General features: G+C 34.4%; 1 protein-coding gene across 5 annotated transcripts in view; it reads right to left on the bottom strand.

The window, feature by feature from the left end:
• Positions 1-21,171, bottom strand: part of nuf (rab11 family-interacting protein nuf) — a 220,132-nt gene that overhangs the window by 4,162 nt on the left and 194,799 nt on the right. For 4 of the 5 annotated variants that reach the window (XM_089633096.1, XM_089633098.1, XM_089633100.1 and 1 more), the window contains 6 exons: positions 5,747-5,881; positions 3,612-3,764; positions 2,399-2,532; positions 1,675-1,868; positions 1,075-1,205; positions 404-448 (listed from right to left, as the gene is read on the bottom strand). In XM_089633096.1, coding sequence (XP_089489222.1) covers positions 404-448; positions 1,075-1,205; positions 1,675-1,868; positions 2,399-2,532; positions 3,612-3,764; positions 5,747-5,881 — 792 coding nt within the window. The remainder of the gene's footprint in view (positions 1-403; positions 449-1,074; positions 1,206-1,674; positions 1,869-2,398; positions 2,533-3,611; positions 3,765-5,746; positions 5,882-21,171) is intronic. The other variant, XM_089633099.1, reaches the window with a different exon arrangement.

Here is a 21,171-nt window from a genome sequence, read left to right as displayed (position 1 = left end):
AGTAAAGCATAATCCATAAAGTTATGTAACTTTGTTCACAACAAATCGTCACATAATTTTTTTGTTTTTGTTTTTGTAAAATCTCAACATGTAAAAAATATAATGAAAATGGAGTTATCCACCACATAATTTTGAAGGTTTATCACAACATTTTTGTTATAATGGAATATGACCTGCATTTATTATTTATCAGATATCAAGGAAGAAGAAAATAAAAGGAAAGGCTGTTCAGAAAAATAGAAGAATTCGGCTAGTTATGAAACTTTCAAAATACAGATAAGTCTAGAAGACACCTGAAAATAGATAGCAATTAGTGGGTTACACTGCGTGAATAAAGGTTATATGTATTATTTCCAAGCGTCGGAATAGCCCCATGCACACGTTACTGTTGATGATTCCGTACCTTATCAATTTGTGTGTCGTAATGATCTTGTGCAAACCCATCAAACTGCAAAACATAAAAACAGAAAGCAAGCTGATGATTCCAACTCTGATAAACACGTATCTCCCATCTCCCTTGACAACATCAATTAAATTTATAAGCGGATGTTAAATTCGTAATATTACGAAAACATACAAATTAAACGGGAAATATTATTAAGGGATATGTTATTGTGGAGTTGGGAATATTAAAATATTGGCAAATTGAAATAATAATATTAATTAATTTTTAAAAAGCGATAAAGATTACAATTTACTATATTATTTAATTTATTTGTACTTTATTTTGCTGTGAGTAAATAACTATAATTGCGTGACGTAGTGTGGGTTAACTATTTACTACATCTATGTAACTATTTAAAAATTAGACTACAGAACAGAAATTACAGTAAAAAAAAGTTTATAGGTGTATAACTTTACAGTAACTTTGACGAGAACAATAGGACAACAAATAAAAAAACAGTTCTAATATGCTAAAAAGATAATTCTAGTCAATGCAACAAAAAAACTTTAATTTAACAATCTAACTCAATTTTTAAAATAATTTACTAGTAACTAACAAACTAAAACATGACACGACAAACAAAGACAGCTAACAATGTGTTTGAATGAATAAGTAAAGTGATGTAATACCTGATCGTTGGTCATCTCGGTGAGCTCTGCGGCCAGACTGCTGTGAGGAGGGGGGCCCAGCAGGGTGCGGCCCGTCTCCAGACCCCGGGTTAGCATCTGCGCCTGCAACTCTTCATGAGCTTCTGCTAGTTCTGAAACCAGATGCTCATGTATTAAATAGTGAACAATAGTTCCCCATCTGAACGTAAGCTAGTATGTAATGCAGTTGTCAGATTGACAATTCAAGAGTTCCCCACATAAACACAAGCTAGTCAGACAGCGGTCAGATTGATGCACAATAGTTCTAAATCTGAACATGAGCTAGGACTACAGTTGTCAGATTGACAATACACCAGTTCCCCACATAAATACAAGCTAGTCAGACAGCGGTCAGATTGATGCACAATAGTTCTAAATCTGAACATGAGCTAGGACTATAGTTGTCAGATTGACAATACAACAGTTTCCCACTTAATCCCAAGTTGGTCAGACAGCGGTCAGATTTATGGCACAATAGTTCCCCACCTGATCATGAGCTAGTAATACAACTGTCAGATTGTTGCTACAACAGTTCCCCACCTAATCAGACAGCTGCAAGATTGACAGTTAGTTTGGCCGTACCTTTGTTCTCCTGGCGCAAGCGGCTTAGGTCCTGATGCAGCTCTTCCAGCCGGAGCAAGTCTGGGGGCCCCCACTCGCCCTGCCCGCCCTCCCGCTCTGCGGAGCACCGCGCTGCCAGGTCTCGCCGCGTCTTCTCCAGCTCCCGCTGTAGCTCATTCACCATGGCCGTTGAAGCTTCCTGGGATTCTTTCTCCCTGGAAATTCAAACAATAATTATTAATAAACAAATTCGCTTAAAATTTTTTTTTTTAAATTGGCTTCAGCAGTCTTTGAAAGCTAATACATAGGTGTAAAAATTTTAGGACCTACACTAAAAACTGGATTATACAGAATTAAAAAAAATATATAAGAAAAAAAAATCTAAATGTGCACAAAACCATTGCAAAATTGATGATAATTAGGGAGGTGTCTGGGTATCTATTCTCCAATCTAGGCCGCTCGCAATCGCCGTCGAAAGTATTATATTCTTATTCTTGAGTCTCGTCGAGGGTACATACTAAATACGCCAAACGTCATTCCACTCGTACAAAGAGCGGGTCATATTTGAGTGGAATGGTTTCGAGAATCGAGGCCCTGATCAGTTGGCCCAAGACAGAAAGCAAGTGAACAACAATAATTTGAGAGGGAAGCTTTCTGTTTTCAACAGCCCTGTTTCCGCAGGAGTCAACACATTAGCAACTGGGGAGTGCATCAACCCAATAAATGAAATTTGTTTTAGTCTTACTTCCTGTGTGCCTCCTTGGCCTGTTGCAGCTGCAGCGTCAGAGAGGCCACAGCATCCTGTGCATCCCGCAGCCTCATAGCCTCTGCGTCAGCCCCCACCCTCAAACCCTCCGACACTCCACGGAGTCGACCAGCCTGGAATTAGAAACGGATACATTAGTAAATTTAGTACAGACCTTATTACCTAAGCCAGAAAAGTGCAGTAAATAAATTAAATTCTCACACTATCTGATGGAATGTGCCAAAGACTTTTTCATCTGAGACCTTTGTTTTAAATTGTAGCTTATCTACTTGAGCCATAGAGATTTCCAGGCGTCATGTTTTCAAATCTTAAATTTATAAATGCTTGAATTCTGTATGTCAGTTACCGAAATTGGCCAAACTTGTACATTACTGATGTTCTTGTTTTGTTCTGTCCTGCTGTTATTGTTATTCTGTGTTTTGTCATCGCTTTGTATAAAATGTGTATTAAGTGTTATATTTTTAGATCTGTATTGGGTAAGGAGCACTGTAGGAATAATTTTAAGAACATGACCACTAAATTACCCTTTTTAAGTTTGTTGTAGTAAAGCGCACTTGAAGTGAAATTACACCAAACTGCACTATATAAATGCTATGTTATTATTATTTACTATAGTTGCTGACATAAAAAAAGCAATTTTCAATATGTAAACAGATGCTCAATTTTTTAGAAAACAATTTAATATTACGTGTACTTTCAGACTACACAAATGAGATACAAAACATTATGTAGAATATTTGTGAGAGAAACATGAGTGACATCTTTTGGTAATCGATTCAAGCTAGCGACTAAATATATATTAGCTGATTGCGAGAAGTTCAAAATGAATTAATTTCAATTCATGAAAATCACCCACTTACCCAAATTTGGGTAGCTATCGCTTCAGTGGTTATATGTATTAATTACAGTGATAACGGTTTATCAGAAAAAGCCCAATCATCTGAATTATACTTAACATCGAACCCCTGCTACTATTTATAGAAAACTGTACTCAAAACGTCAGAAGATCTGAATTCTGGCAATACTGGCTGCAATTCCAGAGGGAAGATGGTCAGATGGGGAAAGCAACTCCAGCTGTGTGAGGAGAGCCTGGTCCTGCAATGGATGGAAAATGGACACCTACAGGCGCCGTGTCAAAGCGTTGGGTGAGGACAATGGGGCAGAAGATTAGATGAGATGAGATTGTGTGTACCTCCTGTTTGAGATGTCCCGACTCCGACTCAACGTGGCTGAGGCGCATGTTAAGTGTCTCCACTTGAGAGTCCCGGTCTCGCTCCACCCGAGTGATGGCTTCCCGACACCGGCGCTGCTCCTCCGCCACGCGCTCTTCACACCGCACTTCTATCTGAAATGGAAAATTTCACTTTTTACATTCAAGTTATAGTTATTATTTTTTTAAATAATCACTTCAACTTAATCTCACATTAACGGCACCAACAGGAAACCCGTATTGGCAAATTTGTATAAGAGCTGTTTAACGGTTTGTTTCTACATTTTTATTGTTTACTAGCGCAAACCCGTGAAAAATCACACAATGTAATGATTGAAGGATTTGTGAAGCTGAAAGTGTTTATAAAATATTTGTCTCAGGATCATAGAATAACCAGTCGAATGATGTCTACCCATATTTAGGTCTCATCGCTCTAGGCCTTGAGATTACCTAAATTTGGACAGTCTATCTAAATGAGCAGCCGATTTATAAAAAAAATATTTTTAAATTTCCGCAAACAGCTCAATTATAAAACTTAGAAATATGACTTAAACAATGAAATATAGGTGGATTCATTGAATTTAAACCACGGTAAGCTTATTATTATATTTAAATATGTTTCCATAAAAGAACTCCACTCCATACTTTCAAAACACAAATAACTATATGGATACTAACATCTGCAATACATTTCAATTACAACACCCATACATTCTACACTTTAACCCCCTAATCTCCATCCACACATCTCTCATTTGACTTAATTCATATAAAATATAATACTTCATTATCAACATTTAATTAATTATTTGTCACATAAAATATTAACTTAATTGGAATTGTATAATTTACTAACTATTAAGTATATTATGAAAATGTTCAATCTGTAAACTTCACCCGCCATAACACAGTGGCATCCCTACATCTCCAAGCACGGCGGTTGAAATAACATTCAAAATGTATCATCCAATGTAAATTTTCTTTGAAATAAAAAAAAATATATATACTATTCGGAGGTGTGATTTTTTTAATAAGCGCTGCCGATTACAAAACCGAACGCCCGGAAATCTCCATTCAAGGCATTTATTTTGTAAATATGTACTCCATCACTCGAGTGGATAAAAAAAAGTGCTTTCCATACAAATTTAAATGGAAACATATGTCGCCACTGACTTAGTTCCTTTTGGTTATGGACCATCTAGCACGCGCTCTGTCTCTTTTACACTTTCTGACATTATTTATCGCTATTCCATTTGAATTTTATAATGATGGTGAAACACAATTTTATATTGGAAACTGACTGGCCAGACTTTTGGATCACGAAACACGCCCACATCGCTTATCTTGTGTTGTTCTTTATTTTATGCTCAGGATCATTGACTTTAGAGACAATCAGAAATTTACCATTCCAATGAATACTGTTAGCAAATTTTAAAAATTATTATTCAGATTTAGATCTGACAAAGATTGCAAATTTCAAATATAAAATTTTGGCTTTTTAAACTTTTTGGCTTGTCTGATATGATTCAATACATATGAGTTCCAATTTTGAACTTGAATAATTTAACGCATACAACTGGGTATGTTCAATGATATGAAATACCTGTATAGCGATTTTTTGCATGTCAACTTTAAACTGTTCGTAGTACTTATGCAATTTGAAGCTACTTTCGTTTGGACAGTCGATATATTTTTTTTTTTTTTTTTTTTTAAAAGAAAGACAAACATTCCCGGGTTACGAATAACCCAACAATGTTTGAAAATCTCCTACTACCACCACAGAAAGCCGAAAATGTTACTTGTGTTGTGATGGAGGACTTAGCCAGCCGAGGAATCGAACACGCGACGCTCGGGTGAGACCCAAGCGCTATGCCCACTCAACCACTGACCGGTCGAACTACTAATATACTTGTTAATAATAAAATCATGACGAAATAACTCAATTGCATTTCAAGCAATATTTCAATTCTGAATATCGCTCCAACGTAGTATGTACTGCATGCTGCTTATTTTAAGCTCTTTCAATGAGAATGCTGCAGCGGAATTCCTCAGCCCGGAGCCAGTGAAATTATGGCCTATGACACCCTTCACAGATATATAATGTATGTGTAACTCACGTCTCTGAGCTGCTCCTCGAGGATGTGCACCCGGGCCTGGAGCACGGCATTGTCGGACTTGGCGCGCGAGTACCGATCGTCCGTTGAGCTCTGCGTGTCCGCCAACACCGTCACCTGCTGCTGTAGGAGCTGTACCTGTAACAACAATATACCAAATACATTACATTACAAGAAAGCTAATTTTAAATTTACCAACTAGGAATCTACATATATAAAATAAAATATTATCAAAAGAATGAGGATTTAAAAATATAGAGAGACTAACGCATTTGAACAAAGGAAATTGAAAAAAAAGTACCTACATAAACTAACTAAAATTAGAAAGCATTTTAGAAGTCAAATATTTATTATACACGGTGTCCGGAAACTCGTAGTAGAAGCGGGAAACTGGTGGTTTTGTGTTAGATTTTTTGTATAACTTTTTTTTGTTTCGAGTTTTCGTTTTCGAGTAAATATTAGAAGTTGGAATTTTTTAGGTTAAATTCAAAGAAAATCGGTCGCTATTAGGTTCTTTGTGAGCTGTTTATTGTCTTTTAAAATGCGTCGAAGCGTAGGCACGGCTCCAAAAGTTTTTTTTAACCCTACACGGAGAAAAATGAGTATTGCTAATTTATTAAAAATCTCTTCTCTTATTCGTAATCCGGTTAAAAACGGGATTACAGGCCCTTAACGAATGAATTGAAAGGTTACTTGTTAAAATTTAAGTAAAAGAGGAATATATTATTACGTTGTCCAAACACTTGTTCATAAAAATCATAATATTTTCGCGTTTCGTCATTATATGTTAGCAAGGCAAATGCAGGTGCATGAACACGTGTCCTGATATATTGGGAATTTACTGAAAGGAAAATATCAGGAAACGACCTGAAATCTTGTTTTTAATTGGATTACGAATAATTCGAAGAGTTTTTTTAATAAATCAACAATACTCATTTTTCTCCGGGTAGTTGACAAAAAAAAGAAAAATTTGTTAGAACAAACAGTTTTCTTGGGTCCTCTGTGTAACGAAGATTCAGCAATTTTCCGCTTGTAGTTCTAGTTTCCAGACACCGTTTATAATCAAGATTTAGTTGTGCTGAGGTAACATTGCCAGGTAACCTATTTAGAACAGGGCAACTTTATTACTGCAGTCGCTGCAGCCATAAACGCACAATTCGAGAGAGAAAGTTTCGCCTTATAATAATCTAACAAGATGTAGGAATAATGGTACTTGCAACCTTTTATGTGAATTCCCATCTAAGGGACTTGACCATAAATAATATCAGTTATCAGCTGTTAGATAATTTAATATCGTACATTGTGTTCGGTGCAATCTGAAAATATGATGTGGGATGACTGGAATGTTTGTATTCTGCGTTTCAAGTTGCTAGAAACGTGCTCAATAATATTCAAACTTTATCAAATTATTTATGAAATCAGATAAACGATATTGGTTTTAAATATATGTATTATAGGAAAATTACCCAAAGTATTCTAGTGCAAGTTCGATAAATACAGCTCCATGTAAAAAATACATAGAGAGAGTTTGATAAGTACCTAGTTACAGACATAGAAAAAGCTTGGTAGGGGTTGTTTCACAGAATTTGAACAATTCACCAAAATTGAAAGTTAATTTTCAAGTTATGTTATTATTTCATCAAGGGCTGGTGAAATAAAAACATACCAACAAAACTTGAATATTAGCTTTCAAGTTCGACGAATTGTTCAAATTCTGTGAAACAACTTGTCCTTAGGATATTTATGTAATTTTTTCAGCATTTTTACCCAAGTCCAAAGTTGGAATATGATTTTTCAAAGAAGTAAGTAATGTAGTTCGTATAGTTTAGGTTTACATTGATTTTAAATAAAAATGACACTTTTTTATCATAGATGAATTGCTTTTTATACCCTGTTGCAAGTTCGTGATTACTGACACATTGCCGGGGCGTAAGACATGATTTATTTCGGAATTTAACGAAGCAATTAGGAAAATAAAGCCATTATCCCACGCAATAAGTAACTCTAAAATAATAACGAATGATATGAGCAGTCAGTCTTCATCGGAAGAAGTAGGACGATTTGGTAATCACCTAACTATTATTCAATTTATTTGTCGACCAAGCGGATGATAATAAAAGTCTAATCGATTTGTTATTCCTTCGCGTGGTTCTTCATTTAAGGAAAGTATTTACACGTGATTCTGGTAAGCGCAGACACAAGACACGAGGATCCAACACAAAACAACATAAATTCAGAGACAAATCTTTCTAAATTTTAAATCGTTATAAAAGATAATATATATTTTAATTTTAAAGAACTACGGGGATCCCCTTTTTAATGTGAAACCGCATAAGAGTCCCAACTGCTACCAACCTTATGGAGACCTCTGCGCAGTTTTATTTAAAAAATATTTTTATTGTGTGGTAGTGTAAATAAAAATATGTTTATTGTGTGGTAGTGTAAATAAAAATATGTTTATTGTGTGGTAGTGTAAATAAAATTTTACCTTATTATTACTGCCTACCTATTTTAAAATTGGGAGGAAACACACATACCTACATAATACTTTTATACTAACGCAATAATTTTCGTTTACTAAACTAACGCAATCATTTAAAACTATTTCGTACTAGAAATTTGCTACACCCTTTGATAAAAAAAAATCTTATTCAGTTTGGTCAAGTATTTTGGCATCCAATTCAAATTTAAGTTTTATATGAAAAAGGCCGCACAGCCGTTTCTCTAAATTACAACAACTATTTTAGTTATCGGAGGCGAAAAATAGTGCAATTTAAATAGCTATTTCGTTCAAATCAAAATTAATGTTTTACGTCTTTAGTTTGACGGCCATCTTGAATATTGATAGAACTGTAACCAATAATTAATATTTAACTAAACCCGAACTAAGTTAGAACATGTTCTGTAAAACAGGTTTTCTGATTCTTAGTTTGGGTTTCTTAAAAAGAAACATTGTTTTTACTAACTATAGACTAGTTAATCTATTATCAATTTGTGTCTAATTTCTAGATTTCATCCACCGGTTCGTCAATGACTAATACAAAGCTATATGTACAATGCATTTGATTGATGAACGTGATGCTAGAATGTACATATGTTATTATTCTTAATTATTTTTATTTTTTACAGGCAGTACCATACTTACCTTGTAGGTCACTTGAGATTAACACTGTTTATTGCAATATTTAAGTGGATCTATTAAGTGCGGAAGTATTATACTGTCGGAAGTAAAACCTAGTTTTAGCTAAGTATGTTACAAATTACAGATAACAGCGTTTTCGTGTACACACTTAATTTTTCGTCAAAACAACATCAACAAGTACAGCTCAAATTTTATAACAAAGTCTTTACCAATTTGCCGCCCAGAGCAATGAGGCCGGACTTGAGGTCTTTGAAGGACACCCCGAAAATGTGAGGAGCACTCGTCAGCCGAATTTTCAGGGTTGATTTATGGAGATTACACGTTAACTTGAGCGTTAATACGATAAAACACACTATAATTAAAATAATAAGGCCAACCACGACCTGAAGCACAATGCCCATGGTGTCAATTGAAAACTACCCACAGTTATGTGACGACGTTTCTTAAAAATCAATATTACATTGGATTGTTTAAATATGAAGTAATAATGAAATAAATCATTACTACAATAAAACTTGTACAAAACATAGTCACTGCACAAAATAGGACGCATTCCCCAAATATCAGGCTGTTCATTTTGAATGGAAAGTATTGGCAAACTAAACGCACCAACGTATTTGGTATATGGACTGTAAATGGTTCATTCGATGAACAATGTTGATTATTATTATTGGTTCAATAGTTAGTGGGTAAGGATAAAATCAACCGAGCTTACCTTCTCTGGATTGTCCAGCCGACATGTTGGGGTGGACTTTTGGCGAATCGGACGAGTAAAGCGAATCATTTAAAAAATAATAATTGTTATTTAAGATAGTCAAGTTAATGCAAACGATATGAAATTCGTTTTTTGTAATAACACATTATATTCACAAAACTTAGGATAAAGAAAATATTAAGTATGTATACACGAGTCAAAATATTTAAAAAAATACAACGGTCAGTGAGGACGTTTACTAAACGAATTGGCAAACTATAATAACGTATTGTTATGGGTGGTGGGTGGGTAGGTTACATACAGCTCTCGGTGTTCATGTGTGAACAATGTTGATAGAATTTTAAAGAACGCAAGGTGAGTACCGCATAAGAGTCCCAACGACTCTCAACCATCTGGAGCCAGTGAGACTATGGCATCCCCAATTGGGGTACGTTGTAAGGCTGAAGGTGGTGGGGAGGGAACTACTTGGATACTCAGATCTAGTCACCAAACACGGCTAAAGCAATTTAAAGCGAGGTTTCGCTTCTTTATGGTATTCTTTTACCAGGGCAATACTCAAAGTATCTACCACTCTACTCGAATTGGAATTTATATTCATTCAATAAATTGTGAAACAACAAAAATGTATCAAATAAATTATTATATATTTATTTGCGCAAGTAGGGATTTTAACCAGCAAACTCCGGATTCTTAGCCGAAGATCGTAACCAGTCAACCACGGAGGACAATGCATGTTGGGATATGCAATTTATTCATGGATGTAAAAGTAGATGTTGCACTTTCAATCGCTGCATAAATCGTCAATAATAACTATTATTGTTTTTAAAACAACGACACCCAAGAAAAATAGTTATACAAATAGGCTTTATAATAAGAAAGTAATAAAAGTTTGCATTTAACACATTATTCTGATTTGGAAGACATGTAAGCAATAAGTGGTTATTATATTAAAAAGGCCTTTAATATGATATTCATCCATAATTAGTGGAAATCAAGCTTTATGGCAGATAATATCGTGAAAACAAATTATCATTATAATTTTAGATAACCGAGAAGAAATTTCAACATCAAGATAGTCATTGCTTCGGTGACCAGCCGAAATTTCGGTTTTGGCCAATTTCGGCCAATAAACGAGTTTAGGCAAAACCTCCTAGATCACAAGGCCGGGACACTGAATCAAATCAGCCTCCTAACTTGTATGAGAACCTCGAAAAAGATTTATTTATTTTTTAAAATTAAGTAAAACATTTAAACCCTTAAATGCATACTGTTGCAAAACAGCAACACACCGTTCAAACCACCTTTAAATCTTTGGTGTATACTTAATGCATGCCGTTTTAGAATTATCAAGTTCAGGGTAATATATTTTATCGAGTGGCGTCACCTTTTTTTTTCTTTCGCGAATGTCAAATGTCACTTTTTCTTTAACAAAGTGAAGATTCTTGAAAATTGGTTGGAGTTTAGAATTAAAGTTTTGTTTTGCTATTATTATTTTGATTTTCTTAGGTAAGTAGATACAATAATATAATACTTATATGTAATAACACTAATACCTCGTATTTTTTCCGGTACACTTATTAGTTTTGAGAAATTGTTTTAGGTTTTTTTATTTTTTTTCATACGTAAATTGTTCATATTAATTTATATTAAATACATGGTGTTGTAAATCTGCAACAATTGTTTTTTTAATCAAATATCATTAAAAAATTACAAAAAAAATCTTTATATTTCCTTGCATATAAATATCTACAAAATATATTTTTTCCAGAAAAATAAATAAATCATGCATTTAAGGGTTAAGATGTTTTAATAAATAAGAATATATTAAAAAAAAAATAAAACGACAATTTTTGTAAAATCCCATATAAGTTACGAGGCTGCTTTGAATGAGTGTACCGGCCTTGCGATCTAGGAGGTTTTGGTTTAGGCCGCGGTTTCGGTTACGGCCAAAAAATTTCCGAAACTGACACCTACTTTTGACTGTTTGAGCCTCGAGAATAACAAAAATATTTTAAACGTAGAGTTCAATAATAACTAACTATTATTTAAATATCGTTTAAATAATAGTTAGTTATTGTATGGATATTATCTAACATAAATAGTATTAAAGACTGGATTGATAAGTCAACTGTATTTATCAGTTCTAAGATCTTTTGCATTTATGTATTTAACTAATGAAATCTTACAAGTTTAAAAATAAAAAACTCAAATAAAAATGATAGTTCTGAAAAGAACATACAGGGATATAGACAACTAAAAATACAGATAACTTAGAAGCCTTAGAAATAAAAAAATCCCTTAATAATAATGAGTCCATTATCAAATAAACAAAGAAAGAAAATTAAAAATTAAAAAAACAAAATAAAATAATTTTGCAGTCCCACCTTAGACATGTTCCCTTTCACCGTCCCTTCCATCTCCTCCCCCCACTCTTCACTAATCCCTAGTCACGCCCCCACCCCCACTTCAACACTTCGTAATATATTCATCCATTGTTTTGTAATCACTCGCGTGATTGGTGTCGTATATATACATTTACCATATTATTTAATTAATACCATTCCTCAAAATATTAATATTTAAAACTGCTTACTGAGAAAATATGATTTAAGATTTTCACGGCCAAAAGTATTTTTGTTATTTGTTTTTGGGGTGTTATGCCGTGTTGCGCTAACTCCTTCTTTAGCCAGCGTTTCGGACAGCATTGCAGTGTCCATCATCAGGGCAGATGTGTTATTTGCTTACTGAGGTTTAAAGTGAGTGAATTCATGTTAAGTTTGTATATTTTACCCTGAAGAAGGAACGGTTATTCTGAAACCGGTCCCCGTATGTATTTATAAATATAGTGGTTCAAACAAAGTAACATTGTTTCACTTATTTAAATAAGCTTTGGTTTAGGCCAAATTTAGAAAAAAGGCCGAAATTCGGTTTCTGTTTTGGCTGAAATTCTAGTTTCGGTTGGTCTACTAGCTTCTAATAACGAATGTACACCATGTTCATATACTCGTACTAAGCTTTAATTGAATGAAACAAATCGCAATTTGGCTTTGAGAATTTCCCTAATTGACCCTATGGGAGAATGGTTGAGGGCTAGAAAGTATCACACAAGAGAGTAGGTTAGGTACAATGGATACTGCGTTGTGTTGTGTCTATTTGTAATTTATATCTCCCACGATGCCGATGTTAGATAAATCAACAAGCTAATACAAAGAGTACAAACTTCTTAGATACCATACTTCCAAACATGCTGCTAACAATACTCAGCTCGAATTAATATTGAATGAAACGATGCAATGAAAACACACGCAGTTCAGAAAGTTGAAGAAAATTATGGCGATTATTTTTTGGGTTATTATGCCGTATTGTGCTTCCTTAAAGCCTTCAGGCACCAGATACCAATCCTCGTCGCCTCTATTGATTATTGCCTTCATAATAATTACGCGTGCTCGATGCGTTTTGGGTCTTCACAGGATTTCAGGAACAAATCCAAAGTAGGTAATAACCCAAAAATCAATCACGATAATAAAGTCATCAAATGTATTATAAGGATTATTATAATTATTACATGTAAAAGAAATTCATGTTCACATTATATTGTTGGCGTACAATCTGTTACATTTTTCATATGTGTTATTGAATTGAAAAAAATTTCAATCAATGCGATGCAATTGAGTGAAATAAAATACCAAATGCTAAGAATTGTTTCATGAATTTTATTAACATCTTTAAAAAGACACTAATGCATTAAATGAATTTGTCATGCTTGTATGTTATATGCTATCGTGAGCATTCCTTGACGCAATTATTATTGAAATGTAGTTTTAAAATAGTATACTAATTGTTGTAAATTTTGCTTCATAACTTCATATTGTAAAGAAAAAAAACGAACAAATCTGCATCGTAGCTCGAACCGGCAAAAACTCACAATAAAAGGGCATGTTTCTTATCGGACGATGAACGTACTAACACAACATGACAAGTATAATAGTGCTATGAATGAAAATCCTAAAACAGTATATATATTTTATTAGTTTTTAAATGACCTTAAAACTTTTTATACATAATATATCTTGCCAGATGTTAATGTTAAAATGAGAAATTTTGTACTGTAAATGGATGTCGTTCGATAATTTGAATAAATAAACAAATTAAAAAAACCATGGCATATTATATGAATTTTCCATTGGTCTACCCAGATTTGGAAGGTACTACGTATATCACTTTATTTAAAAGTATATTCGAAAAAGTATGTCGACACACTGTACATTGAATTAATAGGTACTCTCCAATTAAAACGGATGGCGCAGTAAATTAAAAGCAATTGTGTTTCTGACTTGTCGAGACGCTGTGAAAATTTACAACAATGAATTAAATTGATACCTACATTTAGTCCGGCTGTAAAAATCTAAATATTTGTAACCAGATAAAAGTACTTTGATATTTGTGTGTATTGCAGACCCCAAATAATCACACGAGATAAAACATTGTTAGAGGTTTGTGCGTTACCTATAGATATGCATGAGAGAATATACGTACTTGTCTTCCATGTTCTCAACAGGAATGCTCGATTTCAATACCTTAGAAGCAATAATCTCTTAATCTCTGGAAATATATTTAATACACTCTTATTGAAAGAAGTTAATTTATATGTGCCTAGCAAGTATACTTGAAGGAGATCCAATTTTTTATACTCCGAAAGCGATTCTGCATTCACCATCGACATTTTCAACGTCACTTACTCAATTCAGCAACTGTCGTAAGTGACGTATTCCCCAAAATAGTAAAACTGCCCCCCATGACTTCTTACATTATTACTTCATGACATTCTTAGATGTACCTAAAATTATTCATATTCTCCGTAATATATTGGTGAACAACCGTCTTATGGAGAACATGAATAAATAATTAGTACGATTTATTATTATATTCTCATTATAATATGTACTGATGCAGTTTTTAAACAATGGTGGGTGATAGTTTATTTCGTGCTGGGGGGCTAACATCAATATTGTTTTATTTATTCAAGAAATGTTCGGACATTAAAAAATAAAATGAATAGTGCCAACACTACCGCAATCGCTAAAATAACGATCATGAACTCACTGCTCTATTTTGATACGCCCATTCATGACATAATTTTAAACGTGGAACAATTTTTCGTCTCAGGCGGTTTATTTCCCGCGCGCGGCCTTGGGTGACGGTTAGTTGAACTTTTTATTTGAAAAAAGAAAATGGAACGCTGTCACTTGTTTTTTTCTTCTGAATGACAGTGAAAGATTTAAAACTGGATGGCGCGGGCGCTAGAATTGAGAGTAGGTATTACTTAGTAACCCAGTGAACGATCCCGCCAAAAAAAGTGAGTATTGATCCAGAAACAGATCCAGTACTGAGCCAGAAAATAGCGACTTCAGTTGCTAAATTAACGTAATTCATAGTCCTTGACGTTGACTGACGGATGTGGGATTTTGGGTTCCTACAAAAGCTATTGACAGCCAAGTAGGACTGAGTATTGTGGTTTATGCATCATTGGCAGGGTTTAGCGGTGAGGACTAGCCGCCAATTTAACCGGGACGGGTTGTGAATCATCCAATCGGAAATAACACGGCGTGCGCAGTACTGGATAATGGAATATGTACTACAATACCTACATTGATATCTCTGCACATTATTTGCAGTACCTACGAGAGAGAATAATGGGCGTTTTACACGAAGCTTTTTGATCCCGCCCCCGCATGGAAACTATATCGGAATCAATATGAAAAATCTTTGCTCTGGACAGAGCGTTACTGTGATTTTGTATGAGTAGCACTGAAGCCAAATCTAAGGTGAGGGAAATTATTTGGCAGCAATATAATAATAGTTCAACATCTCATCTTAGCAATCACTCTACATTCTGTTCGCTTATTTTAAGATCGAACAGTTTTTTCCTTAAATTAATTGAATGCAAAGTGGTACAAAATGAAGTACATACTTTAATTTTATTTTTATGTTATTACTGCAATTATAACGGATTATGATATTTGGGGAATTCGATTAGACAGGGATTGGGACACGTCATTAAAAAAAATAATTAGGTTTTGTCATTTTTCATACATCTTCTCGAATAGAGAGCCTAGCGTCCAGAGCCTTTTAGGTTCATGTCATTTTCATACTTATGATTTCAAATAGATAATAAATAATATGTTGGGATCGTAAAGAATGGCCTCGAGACCGCTACGTCAATCCGGAGTCAATCTAATCCTCCGGTTTGTCGGTTAATTTAAAAGTTGGCATCGGGGACCCAATAATATTATCTGAAACACTCCAATATTTGAAGCGTACTTGACACACGGTATTGTGATACTAATCACATACTTATAAGCTATAGATATCATTATTAATGAATGTTATCTTTAGTATCATGTCACCGCATCATGCACTTGACAAGTTATTTATGACAGTGCAAAGTTCTTATCAAGCAGGAGATCATTTTTTAGGCTTAGCGCAATCCACCGTTCAGAATTAAAACGTTGCATGAAATGACTTTAGCCGTATTTTTGGTGACCAGATCTAAATAGCCAGGTACTCCCCCACATTATTTTTCCTCCCCACTACCTTCAGCTTCACACATACCCCAATTGGGGATGTGAGTCTCTCTGGCTCTCTAGACAGTTGGGAGCAGTTGGGACTCTTGTGCGGCATTTACATTATTTTTAAACCCGTATTATAGTTGTAGGTTTTATGCTGAGAGTTTATGTAAAGAACACATTAGAACAAGTACAATTGCTGCAGAATGATCAAGAAAGAATAAACGAAAAAATAATAATTTGTAGGTACTTTAATCGCTTGTCGAAATTTTTGACACAATCAGTGTTAAATTGTTGAGAATGAAAATTAAATTCAAAGCAAATCCGAGTTCATTGAACCAGACATGACGGACAGATCCACAACCGAAATTACTCGTTTTGATGCAGTTCGGCCACCTTCCAAAGTTTGTTTTGCCCGTGGGCAACTGTCTTTTTGGCTTGTTTGATTGTCGAAAATTTTAAAACATTAAAATAAATCCTTCATAAATATCGCTGTTTTTCTAGAAGCACATTTTAAATGCTTGCGTAAACGTTTTCAATTGAAACTAAAGTATCAGAGATCAGAACCCAGGTGAAAGTCACATTATGGCTGAAAACAGAATAAGAATGCTTATTGCGTTTGCATGAAAAATCGTAAGTTCGATAGAGGTATCATGTGAGTTTTTATTGATAGAAAAAAATATAGTATCGATGTTCAGTGGCAAATAAAATAAGAGTTGTATTCTGGTAGCAGGTAATAACAATAACCAACAATTACATATTGGCTGGAAAAGACTCTCATCTCAAGACATATACTAACACGATCACATTATTGTTTTGTAACAGTTAATGGCGTGCGAAAGTATCTGCGTGCTGCATTCTCCAACATGAATAAGTTTGTTGTCACAAGTCTTCTGAAACACAGCTCAACTGTCGCGGTGATATAGCAACGAGTTAAATGATCACGATTACTGCAGGAAACTGATCATAACATTGTGTGAATCGAATCAAACTGATTATTATTTACTATGTAATTAATAATGGAAGAAGGCTCTGCAGAAGTTCAACAACTCATAGAACTCAGAAATATGTAAAAAGAAGATTTTCTCACAAAAACGGCGCTATACAAATAATGCAATCATTAAGAACTAGGCAGGAATATCAAGAATTTAATTTTGAAGAATTTTTGATGATCCAATGCAAAACGGATGCCGGACAGATTACTATTATGTATGTATTGCAGGTAGGTACCGTATGTATAGGTATATAACTACTATAGGAGTAGGTAATTATAGTAATCTAATTTTAGTTGATCCATAGAGGAATCAGACCCGAGAATTAACAAGTCGTTAAAACAAATTCGCTGTGAACAAAAAAGTGGTCAAGGCATGTTCAGGTCAGTTCATTATACATTTCAAGATACGGCTGAATATGCTCGCATGTTTTCAAATTTATTTTTCTGCGATTGCTGGCTGGATATCGCCAAAATTTGCAGCGAACGATTGGATTTGAAATATATCTTCTTTGGCATAACTGGTATAAATTTTATTTTTTCTTACAATAATTATTAATCTGCCATTGAAATACGTCACGACAAAATACCGCACAAAAGTCCCAACTGCTTCCAACCGTCTGGAGCCAGTGAGATTAAGGAAACCCCAATAGGGATATGTAGTAAGGCGGAAGGTAGTGAGAAGGGGAAGGAGAGGAGAAGAGGATGTCCCTGGCTATTCAAATCTGGTCACCAAACACGGATAAAGCCATTTCAAGCAACGTTTCAATTCTGAATGGTGGTCTCACACCAGGGCGATACTGAAAGTGTCTTCCAATCTAGAACGTGCTGCAAATATACCTTATATTATTTTTAATTATTAAATTTTGAAATAACACAAGTTCATTAAATTAAATTTATTCGCTCACGCTAGAATTTGAACCTGCGACCTCGGGATTGCTAGTCGAGAGCCTTACCCCTCCACTAACTGGAAGCCGTCAGTCGGCGTTCAGTCAGACAATTATGTACATGGAGTTCAATACAGGAATCCCGTTACAAGGAAGCTTATCGAACATTTCCATTATGTCCACCATTCGCTAGAGAAGAACAGGACTTCTGCAACAGCACTTGTCTTCATACCTTGAAGTCACTAGTGGGCACTGTGGGCAGTAAAAGGCACTCGAAGGCACCATTATAAAATCACCGAGTGCCGAGAATAGCTGGCTGAATGCGTCTATGAATTAAAGTGCACGGGAATGTGGTTAAGGAAACATTTCAAGTGTACATGTTGGCAGCCGTGATTCACGGCATTAAACAGGCATCACTGACGTAGAATATCTAACTATCAGGGACTCAATTCTCGACGAAGTCATTCCACTCGACTCGACTCGAGCGGAATGACTTTTGACGTTTAGCGTATGTAAGTATGTACCTTTCACGAGACTCAAGGATAAGAACGTCGAGCAATGTATGTAGAATTTCGACGGCGATTGCGAGCGGCCAGGATTGGAGAATCAATACCCAGAACACCCACACATCACTTCCTACGCACAACTTGAAGGTTTTCTCGTTCTTCAGCCGGTGTTAACTTTCATCGATAAACAAAACATCGAATCCGCCCGCGAATTGCGACTCTGCACCGAATAATGTATTAATTGCATAAACAGGAAAATTTCGCTGGAATCGATAAGTTATTTTGGGACGAAATGCTTTTAGAACGCGGATTGTATTTATGCACAGTATAGTTATAGTTCACACATGTGTGGTGGGAACTTAAACGGTTTCTGTAATATTATAAAAAATAAATGTCTTGACATGACATTATCTTTATTTTTATTTTTATTTTTAATGATAAACTAATGTTTATAAGACAAGGTTTTATGCATAGCATAAAGGATAACAAATAATTATAAGAAATAATTATAATAAATAATTATTTGTTATCCTTTATGCTATGCATAAAACCTTGTCTTATAAACATTAGCTTATCATTAAAAAATAATAACATTTATGATGCATGGATATTATATTTACAGAAAGTAGAGAAAAGTCGATGTTTTGTAATAAAGTCGTAAAAATATATTTTCGGGAACTACATTGCTAACGCTGGCTAAGCTTCATGATATACATCAAAATAATGTACTACGGAATTGTATTTTTATTTTTTTTTAATTTTTTTTATAGTGAATACCTCACAAGAGTCCCAACTGCACCCGTCTGGAGCCAGTGAGACTATGGCATCCCCAATTGGGGGATGTTGTGAGGCTGAAGGTAAGTGGGGAAGTGAAAGAGGAAGGTGGGGAAGTACCTGGCTATTCAGATCTAGTCACTAAACACGGCTAAAGCCATTTGGAGCAACGTTTCAATTCTGAATGGTGGTCTTACACCAGGGCGATACTGGTAGTATCTTCCACTCTGGAACGTGCCGCAAATATACTATATATTATTTTAATTAATTAATTGTGAAATAACACAAATTAACCAAATAAAATTTATTTGCGCACGCCGGGTTCGAACCCGCGACCTTCGGAATGGCAGTCCAATGCGTTACCACTGGACTATGCCGGCCGCCGCCGGTTTTAAGTCACTTATAAATATTCTGCAAACAAACAAATATAAATAAGGTGTTTAATTTAAGTCAATTTTTTTTTTGTAAAAGTTTGATCTTTCAAATTGTGCAAAGCAGCTTATTTTTATGTATTATAGAGAAGGCAATAATCATATAAATTGTTTATATAGCTAATTCTTTTTGGTTTTAAAATGAAATTTTAATATTAAGTGTATATTTCGTGTGGGTTTAGTAAATAATAAAAGTAGACAAAACTAAGTTTTAACTTACATATTTGTGAACGTTTTCATAAAATTAACAGTTTTTCAGTAAATGCATGTTATTTAATATCTTGGTTCTGTGCTTAAGAGGAAGTTACAAGCCAAAAATGTGTATTTTCTTGGTATACCTTATATTGTAGGTGATAGGCATTAAAATAGCTTGACAAACGAAGTCTAGACACGTTCGATTTCAAGCACAAAACTGGTTTTTATTTATTTTGTAAATAATTTTACAAAAATAAAAAGAAAGCAAAAAAGTTAATTAAGTAAAACTGTCACAGATAATCTTTAGCTATAATACTGTATATTTTTAAGTTGATTCTTTTACGTGTTCATATATTTCTATTTTAAAAATATATTATTTAGTAGTTTACATTTATATTTTTTATTGAGTAATTTATTTTTTTATATGTATTCTACTCAAGCGAAACGATAGGAAAACCTTTAATTTATCTAAAGCATATTATTTGGTATTCATAATGTACACCAATTCGTTATAAAGATTAATCAAATTAGTGATTTAGCACCTTTAAGCTTCGTCTTAAACCTTTAGCATCTTTGTAATATCCAGCCCTCAATTATTAGAAACTATCAGACGTGTACCCGGCGTTCTTAGGGGTTATCCTTAAGAGATAGTCATACACCATCGCGTACTGTAGGCCTTTTTAAGATATTAAGTGACTTAATATAATATTGACTGACTATGTACTTAATAAAAGTACAGTTCCCGTATCGCATTTAAATACATTAGAAAAAAGACAACGGAAATCATTTCATTTACAATAATATATCATTATAGGTAATATCACATTAGAGCCCATTGGCATTGCAATACTCTTTTTTCTACGCAACAAATATAGATATATTTTACAAATAATATATTAATTACATATTTTTATGTAATCCAATTACTTTCTTTCTGACGCGGCCGCGGCTAGAAGTCGGTCGCCGCAGCTAGCCAAGATGGTCGATAGGAACTGAGCAGATAATTTATAGAACTGTGTGATCTACACCGATATGAAAGAAAGTTAAGTAACCAATTTAATTCGGACCTTTCGACTCGTAGGTTCTAGGCAGACCAGTAAATGATAATCTGTTCCTTAGATTGTACGAGAACGCTCTACATTTCATAAGTTAGAAGTCACGTGGAATTCATCCATTTGGTCCCCTTTGTATAAAGTTCACACAAACAATATAGATAGAACG

Source organism: Hesperophylax consimilis, chromosome 7, assembly GCF_061612785.1.
Source record: "Hesperophylax consimilis isolate HC1 chromosome 7, BYU_Hcon_1.0, whole genome shotgun sequence".
Taxonomy (NCBI): Eukaryota; Metazoa; Arthropoda; class Insecta; order Trichoptera; family Limnephilidae; genus Hesperophylax; species Hesperophylax consimilis.
This window is presented reverse-complemented; position numbering and strand designations above follow the sequence as displayed.